Source organism: Coregonus lavaretus (assembly GCF_964263955.1).
Source record: "Coregonus lavaretus genome assembly, chromosome: 9".
Taxonomy (NCBI): domain Eukaryota; kingdom Metazoa; phylum Chordata; class Actinopteri; order Salmoniformes; family Salmonidae; genus Coregonus; species Coregonus lavaretus.
In genome coordinates, this window is record NC_139996.1 from 29,653,179 (window position 1) to 29,671,163 (window position 17,985).

At 42.2% G+C, this 17,985-nt stretch overlaps 3 protein-coding genes across 3 annotated transcripts; 1 reads left to right on the forward strand and 2 right to left on the reverse strand.

The window, feature by feature from the left end:
* Positions 1–2,456: 2,456 nt before the first annotated feature.
* On the reverse strand, positions 2,457–3,589 carry ch25hl1.1 (cholesterol 25-hydroxylase like 1, tandem duplicate 1; the record flags this gene model as incomplete). The annotated part of the gene is given in 4 exon segments (XM_084168451.1): positions 2,457–2,474; positions 2,476–2,654; positions 2,802–3,290; positions 3,293–3,589. Coding segments are annotated over 4 exon segments (897 nt in total). The 5' UTR covers positions 3,504–3,589.
* LOC311134693 (uncharacterized protein) lies at positions 3,555–12,648 on the reverse strand. The gene is made up of 12 exons (XM_084168450.1): positions 12,535–12,648; positions 9,224–9,913; positions 8,998–9,057; positions 8,846–8,898; positions 8,601–8,745; positions 8,042–8,397; positions 7,627–7,855; positions 5,784–5,898; positions 5,555–5,675; positions 5,354–5,465; positions 5,121–5,233; positions 3,555–4,993 (listed from the first exon to the last, which is right to left on the reverse strand). The coding sequence occupies exons 1-12, from the start codon at positions 12,562–12,564 to the stop codon at positions 4,927–4,929; spliced, it is 2,091 nt and encodes a 696-aa protein (XP_084024576.1). The 5' UTR covers positions 12,565–12,648; the 3' UTR covers positions 3,555–4,926.
* A 950-nt stretch (positions 12,649–13,598) lies between these two features.
* Positions 13,599–14,387, forward strand: ch25hl1.2 (cholesterol 25-hydroxylase like 1, tandem duplicate 2; the record flags this gene model as incomplete). Its single annotated transcript, XM_084169270.1, is given in 3 exon segments — positions 13,599–13,963; positions 13,965–14,182; positions 14,185–14,387. Coding segments are annotated over 3 exon segments (786 nt in total).
* Between the last annotated feature and the right edge of the window lie 3,598 nt (positions 14,388–17,985).

Genomic DNA, 17,985 nt, shown 5'->3' on the forward strand with positions numbered 1-17,985 from the left:
TGATATGGTTACATTGTCTGAGACAAATACATTTATTTTAAGTATCTTTTTGTGTCTCAATGTGTTTCAGAGGCTGCAACAAGGTTGCCCTCTGGTATGAATCAAAATTGATCATATTTCGAAAGTATTTAGCTGTTAAAATGTTTCACAAAATGATATTAGACAAACTTATTACTGAGTAGTTATCTGGCAGGTTTATAGGGTAATCTGTAACAGTCTGTCTATTAATTAGTGCAGTATAAACATTATTTATCCCATTTATTTTAGTCCTTATTAGTCAGGAGGCTAATGCAAGATGTTTATCTTGGGGTTTTCCCCATTGGTTTAGTATACTAAGCAGTCTTTATACTAAGCAGAGATTAAAGTGTTCCCCCACCCATAGCAATGATTAGAGGCAGATTTCTCTGACACTGCATGACTGCCCAATTTCTTAGTTTATAATATTTTATATTTGTCAATACGCATTGATTATTGCTTTAAATTATATACTACTATAACATTGTGGGTGCAATGTATAATCCATGAAGTTCATGATACAAAACTACAAATAACCATACACTGACATTTAAGAATCATAGATTCATGTTTATTGAAACATGCACTACCCTGTACAATAGGATGGTCAGGGATTTTGTCAGCTGTTTTCAGTGAGAATACAGCACAATACAAAATGCCAGTTCACTCGTGGCTTGAGTACACAAAGCAGTGGGTCTGTGCAATGAATTGGCCTGCGGCTGAATCTAGTTGATGATCCCTGACGTAAGCAGTATAATTCCATCCTGCTGCTGAGACTATTTCAGAGGTGTTTGATGCTTCATCGTTTTAGCCTGACGTGTGACCACTTCCCATGTAAGGCTTTGCTGCCTGCTAATTGTAACGCTTTGTCTTATCAATTACATTAATGTCATCATATGCCTGCTGATGCTACTGTAATTGCAAAACCAGGAGATTTGAAAGACTAAAATGTCGATTTTGATGAGCGCAACACTGCCATTTATTTTCTTGAATATTCCTATTGCATTTAGAAAGCTAACATGTTTTCCTTGTGGAGTTCTATTCCATCTCAGTGGTTTCTCATTAATGACCAGTGAACCCATAGACTTTGTATTATCACCCTGTGCTTTTCAGATTGCCTTGCCTTTAGATGTTCCTAAGGAGACATCGGAGCAAAATCCACGCTCTGTCAATCATTCAGACTAAACGCAGATGGCAGTAGACAAGTCCAAGTGCGCTAACCAAGTCTAAAAACGTCCCCATTCCCTTATCAGTACCTCCCTGACCTTAAGGCTTCCGCTCCAGGACCAAGGTGATCTGAGAATGGTGTAGGCTACCGAGTAACAGGATGCCATAATAAACTCAGCAAAAAAATAAACCTCCCTTTTTCAGGACCCTGTCATTCAAAGATAATTAGTAAAAATCCAAATAACTTCACAGATCTTAATTGTAAAGGGTTTAAACATTGTTTCCCATGCTTGTTCAATGAACCATAAACAATTAATGAACATGTACCTGTGGAACGGTCGTTAAGACACTAACAGCTTACAGACGGTAGACAATTAAGGTCACAGTTATGAAAACTTAGGACACTAAAGAGGCCTTTCTACTGACTCTGAAAAACACCAAAAGAAAGATGCCCAGGGTCCCTGCTCATCTGCGTGAACGTGCCTTAGGCATGCTGCAAGGAGGCATGAGGACTGCAGATGTGGCCAGGGCAATAAATTGCAATGTCCATACTGAGACGCCTAAGACAGCGCTACAGGGAGACAGGACGGACAGCTGATCGTCCTCACAGTGGCAGACCACGTGTAACAACACCTGCACAGGATCGGTACATCTGAACATCACACATGTGGGACAGGCACAGGATGGCAACAACAACTGCCCGAGTTACACCAGGAACGCACAATCCCTCCATTAGTGCTCAGACTCTCCGCAATAGGCTGAGAGACATTGACCCTTGGCTCAACTTGACCCTGGCAAACAAACAGTGGATTTGTTGATTAGAAATATCCTAAACTCTTCTAGCCAGAGGAAAACGGGAACATCCTGATTAAGCTGTACCTCTTCAAAGACTGAAATAATCTTTGTGTTATGTAAGAATTAGCAAATTTATGCTGCATAGTGTAGAATGTTATTTGCTGAATCAGACTGAACATACATGACAAAATGTGATCTTAAAAATGATTGTTTGCTTCCATCCTCTGGGGCAAATGGTAAACTTGAGTTTGCTGTATAGTTGTACTGTATAGACTATGTGTTACTAAGGACCATTACTTTTGATCTTATTCTACCCATTATTATATTGTCATATGTTTAATCCATTTAGAAAAACTTTACACTAGTGTAGTACATTTTAATACAATTGATGTTGGTAAATGACAAACATAAAACAGACATGTAAGAAAATACATTTTATTCTAATGAACAATAACATGTAAGCATGAGGGTAATCAAAATTACAGTGAATACACAACTTCTCTTCTCAGTTATCTTCCATGACAGGATGGCAGTCCCAAAAAGTCTGTCCCAGTGGCTGAAGAAAGGTGCATAGTTACTGTTGGGCTTCTGGTGGTGCATGTCATGAGCTGGTGCTCCTCCTAACAGACCAAATGGTACCAGGTGGTTGAGACCCCATGGGTTCTTCAATTCCGGTCCTGGAGGGCCGAAACACTTCAGTTTTTTATTTCTACCTGGTAGTTAATTGCACTCACCTGGTGTCCCAGGTCTGAATTAGCCCCTGATTAGAAGGAGAGGATGAAAAACAGAGGTGTTTCGGCCCTCCAGGACCGGAATTGAAGAACCCTGGCCTATGTGGTCCTCCACTGACATCCAGATACTGAAGATGGTGACGCACCAGGTAGTAAAAGGGTGGCATTTCAGCAGGATGGGGTCCAGGTTGCTCCAGAATCCCACTGTTATCAGTTCTGGAATGCTGAGTTGCTGGGTGTTCCAGGAGAAGGCTGCCATGTATTCGTGGTGGATGGCATGAACCCACCGATACAGTTGTGGATGCTTGTGGTGCACAAAGTGCCACATATAGTACTGCGTGTCAAAAAGAAGGGCAGCAAGTCCATCAATGAGCACCTCTACCACAGTTGGAGCACTGGTAGGCAGCACCACTGAAGGCATAAAGCAAGTTTGAATCAGCACAGCAGGCAGAACAAAGTGGTTATACACAGCCCTTCCAATACTCTTTGACATCATCCTCATGGTTGGACGTCTCTCTTGCTGGATCTTGTAGTGGTGAATGAAGTGGACCGTATCTCCCAGGAGGTCTAGTATAAGGGGCGACTGGAGAAGAAGTAACTGGAGAAGCAGAGTATGACAGGAAAGAAGGGAGAGGAGATGAGGGAGTAGTGGTTGAAAATGAAATAGTCCCATAGAGGCTGCAGAAGCCTGTCTGAGGATCTGGACAATGTAGGAAGCTGCAAAGGCAACTGAACCTCGCTGATGTTCAACATCTGGGTTACTCTGGATGCCTGTAATGTGCAGAGAGAAGACATTCTCCCTTTATTTAGTCCTGAGCTAAGGACTTCGCTCTCACATCAATGAGACAGCGTTTATTTCTTTATTTTTTACATACAATTTCAACAATAAATCATTTTCCGGAAGATTAACAAAATCCACCAGAACACACACAAACCTTTCAACACTGACCAGTTCAAAGTTGGTGCCTGCAACACCATCCTCCCACTGGCAGTTTATCCCAACAGGCCAGTTAGTTAATCAGTTTATTCAAAATTGTCAATTATATTGTTCTAGATACAGATCTGTTGGTCCCTGCTTGAGTTAATTATGCATGTTACCTATCAAGTTAAAGTTAAAACTCAATTGCAAGGCATCTTAATCAGTATAATTTATTAAATTGATAGTATCCACAACACAATTCACTTCTTACATATTTGTATTTCAATTAGAGACCACCAGGGTGACCTATTCATATCATAAACATTGTCAATCATCATTTCGATTCTCAATATCATTAGTTCAGAGTCCATGAAATCTGTTATTTTCCAGCTGTTCATTGACCATGTGCTCTTAAAAATATATTTTAGAAGATTAGTGAGTTAAGAATTTAAGTCGTAGATTCCAATCGTACGTAATCTTACCTAATCATTATGTAGACTAATCTTATGTAATCTTACATAATAATCTGTTTGTGGAGCTACTTAATTAAGATCAAGGGAGCAAACCACTGCCACAGCTATTCTATCCCGATGCCATGATCAAACTCCCAAGATTTTGTCTAGCCTGTCCACTTAAAAGACATAACAATAACACAGAGCTCTGGGACAAACAGATCACAGTTGCATCCCACTGGGTAAAAACTGGTTGAATCATAACTGTTTCCACGTCATTTCAACAAAAATAATTATCTGATGACATTAAATCAACGTGGAAAACTGATTGGATTTGCAAGAAGTTATCAACGGAAGGGAATTTCATATTTTCTTCTAACCTAAACATTTTTTTTGATTTTACATTGAATTCACGTTAGTTGACAACTCAACCAAATGTAAATCTCAACTAGACATTGAATTTAAATGATGAGTGGGTTAAATTGTGAGAGAATTGGAAAAGTGGCGCCACTGAAGAGTCTACTGTAAATGTAGGGCATTGCATTGATTTTACAAGGCACTTGGGGAGGCTGTTGCAGAGATAAGAAACCTAATGGGAGTGTCTGTGATTACAGTGAGCACAAGCACCAGGGTTACTTGTATTGTACTGTGCCGGAGAGTGTTCTGCTGCATGTTCACACCAGGGCAACAAGGCTGAGTGCTACTCCAGGACCGGGGCTCAAACCTCACCAATCACATCAGCTGGGTAACATTACAATACTCACTTGATTTATTAGAAAACAATAAGGCATTGATAGAGCAAGCCTGATAATCAACCACTGCCATAACATTAACATGTTGTCTCTGATTATTTCTTTTCGCTGGCTTTCCGTGAAATTGTTTTGTTTGTGTTGGCATACTTCTGTTTATCATTTCTGTAAATGAGAGAAAATAGATTTATGAATGCACAATTTCATCAGGTTTGAACAAAAATATGTAGTTCAGTTTTAAAGTAAGATATGTTTAGACAACATCAGTATGCATGCGTGTACAGTATAGTACCTGCTCATTTTGACTTTGCTCCTGCAGCCCAGTCCACCCTCCCAGTGACTGGAGTAGGCACCTCTCGTCATCATGCCTCCACAGCTGACACAGGGCTTCCCATTGCTGTACGGCTGCATGGAAGGACAACAGCAGTTTAGGGTTGGAATCTAGCCTACTGAGACACCAATGCCAACGACGATGCACTACTCTATCCATCTGATAGAAGTTTTGCTAGAGGCCAGGCAGCTTACCTGCTCTTTACAGCAGTGACCACAGATCATCCTGGTGGCCAGCTCCATGGGGTGGTCCTGGTCCTCGTCATGACACACGTCACAGGGGTAGGCCCGGCCACAGCATGAGAACCTGAGAGCACACCCATGGGATGTCACTCACCAGCAAAGTTTACTTTGGCAAGACAAAATTATGTTAAAGGAAAAGAGGTTGTTAAGAACCTGAGCCAGCGATGACTCTGTCTGTAGTGTTTGCATGCTCCCTTCTCAGGTAGTGGTTTCCCCATCTGTATGGCAGGGTCCCTTATGTTACGCCGATAGGTCAGTGAAGAGTCGCTGTGTCCTGTACAGTACAGACAACTATGCATTACAGACAGAATAGCCAAAACAGCTGTTTAACCTTCTTCCATGTTTCATCATTAAAATCCTACTATAGGCCTTTGTTTCTGACCGGTTTTCTCTTTGCATGGCGGAATATACTGGAATCGTGTGCTGTCAACCAGGATGTTGAGTTTGCTGTGACAGTGCTGGCAGTTGAACTCCTTGCTCTGGCCATACAAAAGGTTCTGCAGACAAAATATAATACACAAAATCAGACAGACTGTCTTAGATCAAAAGTTCACCCAGATATACAGTGAGGGAAAAAAGTATTTGATCCCCTGCGGATTTTGTACGTTTGCCCACTGACAAAGACATGATCAGTCTATCATTTTAATGGTAGGTTTATTTGAACAGTGAGAGACAGAATAACAACAAAAAAATCCAGAAAAACGCATATCAAAAATGTTATAAATTGATTTGCATTTTAATGAGGTAAATAAGTATTTGACCCATCTGCAAAACATGACTTGGTGGCAAAACCCTTGTTCGCAATCACAGAGGTCAGACGTTTCTTGTAGTTGGCCACCAGGTTTGCACACATCTCAGGAGGGATTTTGTCCCACTCCTCTTTGCAGATCTTCTCCAAGTCATTAAGGTTTCGAGGCTGACGTTTGGCAACTCGAACCTTCAGCTCCCTCTACAGATTTTCTATGGGATTAAGGTCTGGAGACTGGCTAGGCCACTCCAGGACCTTAATGTGCTTCTTCTTGAGCCACTCCTTTGTTGCCTTGGCCGTGTGTTTTGGGTCATTGTCATGCTGGAATACCCATCCACGACCCATTTTCAATGCCCTGGCTGAGGGAAGGAGGTTCTCACCCAAGATTTGACGGTACATGGCCCCGTCCATCATCCCTTTGATGCGGTGAAGTTGTCCTGTCCCCTTAGCAGAAAAACACCCCCAAAGCATAATGTTTCCACCTCCATGTTTGACGATGGGGATGGTGTTCTTGGGGTCATAGGCAGCATTCCTCCTCCTCCAAACACGGCGAGTTGAGTTGATGGCAAAGAGCTCCATTTTGGTCTCATCTGACCACAACACTTTCACCCAGTTGTCCTCTGAATCATTCAGATGTTCATTGGCAAACTTCAGACGGGCCTGTATATGTGCTTTCTTGAGCAGGGGGACCTTGCGGGCGCTGCAGGATTTCAGTCCTTCACGGCGTAGTGTGTTACCAATTGTTTTCTTGGTGACTATGGTCCCAGCTGCCTTGAGATCATTGACAAGATCCTCCCGTGTAGTTCTGGGCTGATTCCTCACCGTTCTCATGATCATTGCAACTCCACGAGGTGAGATCTTGCATGGAGCCCCAGGCCGAGGGAGATTGACAGTTATTTTGTGTTTCTTCCATTTGCGAATAATCGCACCAACTGTTGTCACCTTCTCACCAAGCTGCTTGGCGATGGTCTTGTAGCCCATTCCAGCCTTGTGTAGGTCTACAATCCTGTCCCTGACATCCTTGGAGAGCTCTTTGGTCTTGGCCATGGTGGAGAGTTTGGAATCTGATTGATTGATTGCTTCTGTGGACAGGTGTCTTTTATACAGGTAACAAACTGAGATTAGGAGCACTCCCTTTAAGAGTGTGCTCTTAATCTCAGCTCGTTACCTGTATAAAAGACACCTGGGAGCCAGAAATCTTTCTGATTGAGAGGGGGTCAAATACTTATTTCCCTCATTAAAATGCAAATCAATTTATAACATTTTTGACATGCGTTTTTCTGGATTTTTTTGTTGTTATTCTGTCTCTCACTGTTCAAATAAACCTACCATTAAAATTATAGACTGATCATTTCTTTGTCAGTGGGCAAACGTACAAAATTAGCAGGGGATCAAATACTTTTTTCCCCTCACTATAAATACTTTCATCATCATAATAAGACAAGAATGGAGCAATGGACAGAGGAGTGTTGGTGACCTTCACAGGTCCCTCTTTGGAGCAGTTGAGGCAGCCCACGACCAGTTCACAGTCCTGCAGGACCAGGTCCACAGGAGCAGCGGTGCCCAGGTCCAGATAGCCCAGGACATCACTGTAGTGGTGCAGCATGCTGGGTCTGAAGGCAGCACTGATCCCTGCGTTGCACTTCTCACACTGGGCCGTGCAAGGGTTCCTGCCATTTAGAGTAAGGTCTGCTGTCACCTTACACCTGCAAACAACATACAAAGGCCAGACAGACACACACTTATGTCACATCTCCCAAGTCCCATCAACCCAAAAAAATGTGCAGATAAGTTGACTCTTTCCTCCTATAGGCAATATTCCAAGGGGAATATGTAAGATACAGTGTAGGCTACAGTAGATGGCATCAGTGGAGGACCGTCTGTCTGCTCACCTGCTGCACTGCAGACACACAGTGATCTGTGTGGCGACCACGGTGGCCGTACCCTCTCCCAGACTCAGGCCCAGCAGTTTCACCTCTGTTCCTCTACGGGGCTCACTGATCTTAATGTTCTCCACCTTCCCCCGGTCCTCTTCATCATCATCATCATCATCACAGCCAGGGTCCAATAGTTCTTCCCACTCCTTATCTTCTCCTCCTCTCTCTTCTCTGCTCTCCTCGTCAGTTGCAGTGTAGAGGACAGGGTCAGGCATTTCATCAGTGGCAGGCTCTTTGCACACAGTTGCCTGGAGCTGCTGGTATGGCACAAACTGAATTCCAGCCTTTGCTATCTCCATGTCTTTTTTCAGCTGAGGAGAGATTTAAAAAAGAGAGAAAATATTAGAACTCTGCCTTCAAGTTGTTAAGTCGTTTTAAGGAAATAAACTAATGCAACACAGAGAATTCATAACATCACCAGAGTCTCTCATGGAAAACAGAGGTTACCAGAAGTATCTCATACTAAGGAGACTAACGTAAATGGAACTGTTTTTATTTTAGTCTACAGTCTCACCTGCCTGGCTCCCTCAGTGAACAGTCTTTCCATGCTGCGATCCAACCAGCGAAGGAAGGGCCGGAAGAGCAGCTCCACCTTTCCCCTCAACTGATTGGTGGCATGCTTAGCCTGCAGCCACTCCAGTGAGGCTTGTTCAACATATCTATGTGGACAGACACATTGAGAAAATGTATCAATACTTATCAAAGTGTTATTGTATTTAGACTGTAAAGCCATTGAAAATAAAATAAAGTTTCTCTCACCTTCCCATAACAGATGGCAAGTCCTGGTCCAGTGGTATATCTAATGTAAATACCTGGAGAAAAAATATATAATTCCACCTTGAGTCTTAAACTCTAGACACAATATGATTATTTCAAACAGATGAGATTTGTAGGTCAAAGATGTTGTTTACCTCTTGTGGGTACTTTTCCGGAAAGCTCACCATTATGTCAACGTCTTTCAAGTCAAAAGGCTGTGAAACAGTATAAGGAGTGAGTCAGCATGTTTTTATGCACACTTTTCAATGTTGCAACAATCCTATGATGTTCATAAAACTATATCATAGTAGAAACAATAAAAGACAATGGCCTTGTCGAGGCCTTGTTATTGTGGATTGGAATAATGCAGACAATGTTTACCCAGTCTGGATCAGTGGGCTGTACTGTGGCTCGGTAGAAGGTGACTTTGCCGTCGCTCCGTTCCTGAACAATAAGCTGTTCTTTGGGAAAACGCTTTATCAGCTGCTTGATCTCAGTGTCCCGTAGCTGTTTGGTGACATCGTCAGTCAGGTCACTCAGCTTGACCACCTGAAAGGCACTGGGAGGGGGGGCATGGGGCACCCTGGGCCTTCCTCCGTCTCCTACAGGCTGGTCATCAACTGGGGGGAACTGTGGTGGGTGCCAGTAGTGACATCTATCCTCCATGGTGCAGCACCCAGAGAGAAAATAGCGACAGGGCCGGCAATTGCTGGCTCTCTCACCTCTGGTTGGAGCAGCCCTTGGTTTGGAGGGCAGCCTGTGGCCTACATCTCCAGGGCTGTCAACCACTGGGTTCTGCTGTGTGATTCCAGGGTGGCTGTGAGGGCCTGTCCCTCTTTGGTTCTCCTGTTCTGACCTTCTGTTTGTCCTGTTCTCTACCTTTCCCTGGGTGAGGGTGGTGGCATCTCCTCTTTGATGGAGGAAGCGGCACTTCCTCCCAAAGTTACAGTGCCGTCCCTGTGAGTAGAAACGACACAGCTGGACTTGAGGGCCACCATGTGCTGGTTGATTCCTGCTCTCTTCCTCATTGTGACACAGAGCGACAGAATCCCCATTGCTCTCTGGTGATACCTATAGAGAAGAGCGCTTGTTATATGACTATGACATTCACGAAAATGTGCAGGGAGTACAAAGTAGGAAACACTGAAAAGACCATCTCTGAAGCAAGAAAATACAAAATGTAGACATACAGTGCATTCGGAAAGTATTCAGACACCTTATCTTTTTCCACATTTTGTTACGTTACAGCCTTATTCTAAAATGGATTAAATAGTTTTTTTCGCCTCATCAATCTACACACAATACCCCATAAATCACAAAGAAAAAAAGGTTTAGACATTTCTGCAAATGTAAAATAAAAAATTAAACTGAAATATCACATTTACTTATTTAAGTATTCAGATCCTTTACTCAGTACTTTGTTGAAGCACCTTAGACAGCGATTACAGCCTTGAGTCTTCTTGGGTATGATGCTACAAGCTTGGCACACCTGTATTTGGAGAGTTTCTCCCATTCTTCTCTGCAGATCCTCTCAAACTTTGGGGAGCATTGCTGCACAGCTATTTTCAGGTCTCTCCAGAGATGTTCGATCAGGTTCAAATCCGGGCTCTGGCTGGGCCACTCAAGGACATTCAGAGACTTGTCCCGAAGCCACTCCTGCGTTGTCTTGGCTGTATGCTTTGGGTTGTGGTCCTGTTGGAAGGTGAACCTTCGCTCCAGTCTGAGATCCTGAGCAGGTTTTCATCAAGGATGCTGCCACCACCATGCTGCACCGTAGGGATGGTATTGGCCAGGTGATGAGTGGTGCCTGGTTTCCTCCAGACGTGACGCTTGACGTTCAGGCCAAAGAGTTCAATTTTGGTTTCATCAGACTAGAGAACCTTGTTTCTCATGGTCTGAGAGTCCTGTAGGTGCCTTTTGGCAAACTCCAAGCGGGCTGTCATGTGCCTTTTACACGTCTGGCCACTTTACCATAAAGGCCTGATTGGTGGAGTGCTGCAGAGATGGTTGTCCTTCTGGAAGGTTCTTCCATCTCCACAGAGGAACTCTAGAGCTCTGTCAGAGTGACCATCGGGTTCTTGGACCATCGGGTTCCCTTCTCCCCTGATTGCTCAGTTTGGCCGGGCGGCCAGCTCTAGGAAGAGTCTTGGTGGTTCCAAACTTCTTCCATTTAAGAATGATGGAGGCAACTGTGTTCTTGGGGACCTTCAATACTGGGGTACCCTTCCCCAGATCTGTGCCTTAACACAATCCTGTCTCGGCGCTCTAAGGACAATTCCTTCGACCTCATGGCTTGGTTTTTGCTCTGAGATGCACTGTCAACTGTGGGACCTTATATAGACAGGTGTGCGCCTTTCCAAATCATGTCCAATCAATTGAATTTACCACAGGTGGATTCCAATCAAGTTGTAGAAACATCTCAAGGATTATCTCTGGAAACAGGATGCACCTGAGCTCAATTTCGAGTCTCATAGCAAAGGGTCTTGTCGTAGTAAATATAATTTGTCGTAGTAAATATAAAATGTTATAGATTGGTCTGACTAAAATGTTGTGCAAGACCAATTTTGTGTTAGGAGCCTGTTTTTAATAAATGCTGTTTTAGGTCAGAGAACAAAGGACAGAGGAGAACACCATATCTTCTCACCAGATGACCTAGTCTTGCAGGAATGCGATAACAGGACAACACCCCCTCTCCGGCCATAAACCACCAGATACTCCCCACCACTTTCTCTTGACACACACCAATATTTCACTGCACGCACACTCAAACTCCACTCCTTTTTCTACTGGTCGGGTGCCAAGGGCAGAGGACTCTGCCGTGCACCAATGGGGCATCTGCTCTGGACAGAGCAAACCCGCCTCCTACGCCTCGGGAACCAATCAAGGGACTAGAAGAAGGACCCCTTCCTTTATGTTACATTGTATAAAGTAATGCTGTAAACTCTGTTTAAACATCCTTCTCAACTGTCTCCATAAGAGGCAATTGATTGGGGTCCATGCATGTAGCTTGAGCAGGACAAGATCTCTCTGTTTTAATAAACTGCCTTTTTGCATTAAGCAAATTCCTCTCTGTCTAGCGTCGAATGGTTTGTACTCCCTCTCCTTATTATGTGTTCACCAACAGTCTGAATACTTATGTAAATAAGGTATTTCTGTTTTTTATAAATTTGCAAACATTTCTAAAAACCTGTTTTCGCTTTGTCATTATGGGGTATTGTGTGTAGATTGAAGAGGAACATTTGTATTCAATCCATTTTAGAATAAGGCTGTAATGTAACAAAATGTGGAAAAAGTGAAGGGGTCTGAATACTTTCCGAATGCACTGTATATCAAACTAACCTATTTCACAATAAATAGCCTCCAGTGTCCATCTTCTGTACTGTAGGCCTACTACTACTAGCTAGCTAAATCATAACATACATGAAATGGTTTTGACTAGATGAAATGCAGCGAATGTCAGAAGTAACTACGTAGCAGGTTAGGGTAAGTAGGTTTCAGTTAAGAAAGGGGTTAGAATTACCTAAAATTTTAAAAGTATCCTCGACGCGACTTTTGACGTCACTTTGACAAATAGCTGCATTCCTTCTAGCCATGACCAGCTAAAATATCAAAATAAAGTATGACAAGTATGGCACTTATTTTGAATGAGTTAGCCCAACAACACTATTACACATTGTGAGAACGTACAGTACCTCAACGCTGTTCACAGATGAATGTTCCATGTAGCTATTTGCTATACGTTTGTCTCTATAAAACTGTTACTTTGTTGCATTCAGTTAATACAGTAGCTTTTACCAAAGTCCAATGGCTGACGTTGCTTTTCCTTCGTCTGGCATGGGCAATGAAGACAATTATTATACTTTATCGCCCCCTCCTGTTATGGAGTGAGATGGACACAGCTCGCACCAAAAATTGCTGCATTGACAGTAGTTAGGTTTGCATCGAATTGTTGACAGATTTTCATGTAAATATTCTAGAATCCGCATCCGAAAATATGCGCATTTTCCAACCAGTGGCGTGTTTCCACAAAATCAGTGCGTGATGACGTAGTGCACACAAAATGTACTTTTTCGCTAAAATGTTCATGTACAGAATAAAAATAAAAAGTTCAATGTGTTTCCATCGCATTTTCAACTCTATTTTCAAGCGTTTCCTCCGCCATTTCACGCATAATTAATTTCACCAACACCAAAAGATCCCACCATGTTGATCAAACAAATTATCGGTAGGCATTTATAAAATTGTACCGAAATGTCCTGTTTCCATCACAGCTGTCATTATTATTTTTTAATGTTAGGACTTCACTCATAAAAACTCATACACATAAAAACTGTGGATGGAAACGTGGTTAGAGATTACATATAAAACAATACTTTAATACAAATCTAATGAGGAGAACCTGAGGATAATCTCTACTCTGATCAATTGAATAACCTAATGTATAGTAATAACGCATTTTGTGTGCTAGTGAAAATAATCAAAGGAGAAATGTAATGGAATACTACTGTAAGCCTGCACACATACTAACGATCAAGTCATTGGTTGGGCATATACATTACATCCCTGAATGTTGTATAACCTGAGAATGAAAAGAGTTACAGTGTAAATAATTTAGCACCATGTTAGTTGATACTGGACATTCAGGGAGAGGAGCAGTCTTTATTGGTCACTACACCTGGCTCCCACATTCTCATTTATTACATGTTAAGTACAAGGGAATAAACACCATTTACATTCTTTATTTTACAAAAGCAGGATGAATCTAGTAGCAGATACATTTTCAGGCCTGGGAATCGACCTGGGAAATGACTCTATTCAGCCTCTCTGGGACAATGTCAGGCTCAATCACAGGGACTCTTTGAAGTCTCCTCTTTTCCCAATTGTTTTGACTGTGTCTTCATACTTTGTGTTCTGGCTCCCCTTCCTGGCATGTGACATCATAGGGGACAGATGGCCATTGGTCCAGCAGTTCAAGATCCAGCCAAGCCGGCGGCCAACACCTTCCATGCTATTGCATTGTGCTGGCATCACCCTGCACAACCATATTCTCCTTGTGCTTCCTGCAAGTGTGGCTCAGTGGGCATGGAGACCACCGGTGACACTGCCAGACCAAGCCCCATCCCTACTTCGTCTGGCACCTGCTGCATCACATAATCCACTGGTTGTACGTCACATTCCATGCAATACACCACAACTACTCAGCTCCCTTTGTTCTGGCTACACAATGCCTGGGAGGGTGGGAGCTGGTCACAGTGGGCTTTTGGACCACCCTGAATCCTGTCATCCTGAGAGGCCACCTTCTCACCACGTGGGTCTTTATGGTGCTCCATGTCTATGTGTCTTTGGTTATGATTTTCCTTGGTCCACATCTTGTCTGATACCCTTCGGTATTTATGGAGGGCCCAGCAAGCATGATGTGCACCATCAGAAACTCAACAAGAACTTTGCACCGCACTTCAGCCACTGGGATAAAATATTTGGTACACATGCTGATTTCAGTTTCTCTTATTCTTACTCAGAGCTGGCGAGAAATACATTCTTATGATGAAATTCTATGAAATTGAATTCAAACTAAATGATTATGAGAAACAGACCTGTTTCAAATGAAATTATATATTTTAGACCTGTAAATTAACTGAGTGAACAGTAAGTTATCCTTCTCTACTGTGGCTTGTGGAACTCATTGGAGTGAATTCTGTTGAATGTTATGGTTAAAACTGTTTTTATATGCAATGGAAAAATGTATATAAACTGTTCCATGTTCTTCATAATGAATATATGTATATAACAGATATATTTATCCATATTCAACCTTGTACCAATTTAGGTTGGTGGATACGCTTGTTCCTATTAACCGGATAGTCACAGATTATCTTACTTTGAAACTGATGCTGAATTCCAGACATTGTTACCATTGCAGACATAAATAATAGTTTGGGCACACCTACTCATTCAAGGGTTTTTCTTTATTTTTACTATTTTCTACATTGTAGAATAATAGTGAAGACATCCAAATTATGAAATAACATATGGAATCATGGAGTAAGCTAAAAAGTGTTAAACAAATCAAAATATATTTTATATTTGAGATATACATATGCTTTGCTTCCTCCTTCAAAATATCATTTGGTGAATCATGGGTGACTCCGTCATTTGTAACCAGTTTCAGTAAATTATTTTTGGTAGCATTTCTATGTTGAAGATTAAAACATAATTTGGTGCATTTTCCCCCATATTCCATCCAGTTTGCTTTATTTTTAGAATATATTACACTTGATCTTTCCTGAATAGGTTTCTCCATTTCTTTTTGTTTTTCCTCTAATTTATTCTGAGCCTCTATGTTACAGTTCTTATTGCTATTTATCAGTTCTGTTTGACCTTCTATTTCCTTTGTTAGTATGGACTCTTTTGACCTAAATTGCTTTTGTTTTCGAGATGAGTACTGAATTGCATGGCCTCTAAAGGCACATTTAAAAGTGTCCCATACAATAAAGGGATTTGCTGTACCTATGTTATGTCGGAAGAAAACAGTTATAAATTCCTCTGTCCAAGTTAAAAACAAGTTATCATTCAATAGGCTTTGATTACATTTCCAATATCCTCGCCCACGTGGAAATTCAGTAAGAGTAATGTATATGCCAATTATATGATGGTCCGACCGCATTCTGTCCACTATCAACACTTTTTAAACTTTTGGTGCCAACGAGAATGACACAATAAAGAAGTCAAGACGACTAGCTTGATTGAGTCTCCGCCATGTATATCTCACTAGGTCAGGATATTTAAGCCTCCATATATCTACTAGTTCTAATGTATCCATGACATTCATGATTTCCTTAAGAGCATGAGGGTGATAGTTTGTAGTGTGATTTCCTTTACGGTCCATTGAGCTATTTAAAACAGTATTATAATCTCCCACCATAATAATATAGTCTTGTATTGCTTGCAGGGTTGATAATTTATTATATATATATTGTCAAAGAAGGATGGATCATCATTATTTGGTCCGTAAAGGTTAATGAGCTATATCTGTTTATGGTCCAATAACATATTTAAAATCATCCATCTATCTACCTTGCGGATCTGTTTGGACAATTTGCACATTTGGATCGAAATTACTGTTAATTAATATCATCACCCCTTTTGAGTTTCTTTGCCCATGGGAGAAGTATATTTCTCTCTCCAACCAGTAAGAATTCCGGCTCTCACAGACCTGTTAGTTTTTCTTTAAGAAGCCCTCCTGTTCTCCACTCATTACCTGTATTAACTGCACCTGTTTGAACTGGTTACCTGTATAAAAGACACCTGTCCACACACTCAATCAAACAGACTCCAACCTCTCCACAATGGCCAAGACCAGAGAGCTGTGTAAGGACATTAGGGATACAATTATAGACCTGCACAAGGCTGGGATGGGCTACAGGACAATAGGCAAGCAGCTTGGTGAGAAGGCAACAACTGTTGGCGCAATTATTAGAAAATGGAAGAAGTTCAAGATGACGGTCAATCACCCTCGGTCTGGGGCTCCATGCAAGATCTCACCTTGTGGGGCATCAATGATCATGAGGAAGGTGAGGGATCAGCCCAGAACTACACGGCAGGACCTGGTCAATGACCTGAAGAGAGCTGGGACCACAGTCTCAAAGAAAACCATTAGTAGCATACTACACCGTCATGGATTAAAATCCTGCAGCGCACGCAAGGTCCCCCTGCTCAAGCCAGTGCATGTCCAGGCCCGTCTGAAGTTTGCCAATGACCATCTGGATGATCCAGAGAAGGAATGGGAGAAGGTCATGTGGTCTGATGAGACAAAAATAGAGCTTTTTGGTCTAAACTCCACTCGCCGTGTTTGGAGGAAGAAGAAGGATGAGTACAACCCCAAGAACATCATCCCAACCGTGAAGCATGGAGGTGGAAACATCATTCTTTGGGGATGCTTTTCTGCAAAGGGGACAGGACGACTGCACCGTATTGAGGGGAGGATGGATGGGGCCATGTATCGCGAGATCTTGGCCAACAACCTCCTTCCCTCAGTAAGAGCATTGAAGATGGGTCGTGGCTGGGTCTTCCAGCATGACAACGACCCGAAACACACAGCCAGGGCAACTAAGGAGTGGCTCCGTAAGAAGCATCTCAAGCCCCGAAACCTGAAGGATCTGGAGAAGGTCTGTATGGAGGAGTGGGCCAAAATCTCTGCTGCAGTGTGTGCAAACCTGGTCAAGACCTACAGGAAACATATGATCTCTGTAATTGCAAACAAAGGTTTCTGTACCAAATATTAAGTTCTGCTTTTCTGATGTATCAAATACTTATGTCATGCAATAAAATGCAAATTAATTACTTAAAAATCATACAATGTGATTTTCTGGATTTTTGTTTTAGAGTCCGTCTCTCACAGTTGAAGTGTACCTATGATAAAAATTACAGACCTCTACATGCTTTGTAAGTAGGAAAACCTGCAAAATCGGCAGTGTATCAAATACTTGTTCTCCCCACTGTATGTTTGTAAATTTACCAATAAAAAATACCATAGTGATTGAGTGTCCATATAGCTGTACCATGATATTTGCATTGCTACTAAGTAACCCTCCAATTGTTCTCCACTATTCCCCCGCTAAAGCCCCTCCCCATCCCAAATTGGGTTGTCATCCCAGTGATCGGCATACCACCCCCGTCCCCCCGGATCCCAAGGCACCCACAAGAGGACAGGAACCATCCTTCGAAAACAGCACACAGTGCCACCCACAAAACAGAAGCAGGTCAACCGCCAAAAGCATTTCCAATGCTCTCACCTCAATATATATTAAACTATTAAAAATATATATCTATTCAAATATCTTGCATATCTTAATTTCCATCATTATCAATTAATATGCATAATAATGTCGGCAGTTCATGCGAAGGATTGTTACCTATAACCCGGATTGCCATTTTTGTCAAGCAATTATTATTTTAGCAAACAACTATTGTGGTTCATCCTATATTCTCCCTAACATCCTTACCCCCTTGCAACAGATGTGGGATACACACACACACACACACACACACACACACACACATACACACACACACACACACACACACACACTCAACCCCTTTCCTCCACAATCAACCATAAGCTCAGATGCTCAACGGTTGTTACA

Bases quoted from the DNA above. Each gene is read 5' to 3' on its own strand.
- LOC311134693 (XM_084168450.1), bottom strand. From the start codon at position 12,564: ATGGAACATTCATCTGTGAACAGCGTTGAG. The intron at 7,856-8,041 runs GTGAGCAGACAG...TGTTGTTTGCAG, and splicing joins GTGTGTCTGCAGTGCAGCAG to GTGTAAGGTGACAGCAGACC. The intron at 4,994-5,120 runs GTACTATACTGT...TCTCATTTACAG, and splicing joins AGCAAAGTCAAAATGAGCAG to AAATGATAAACAGAAGTATG.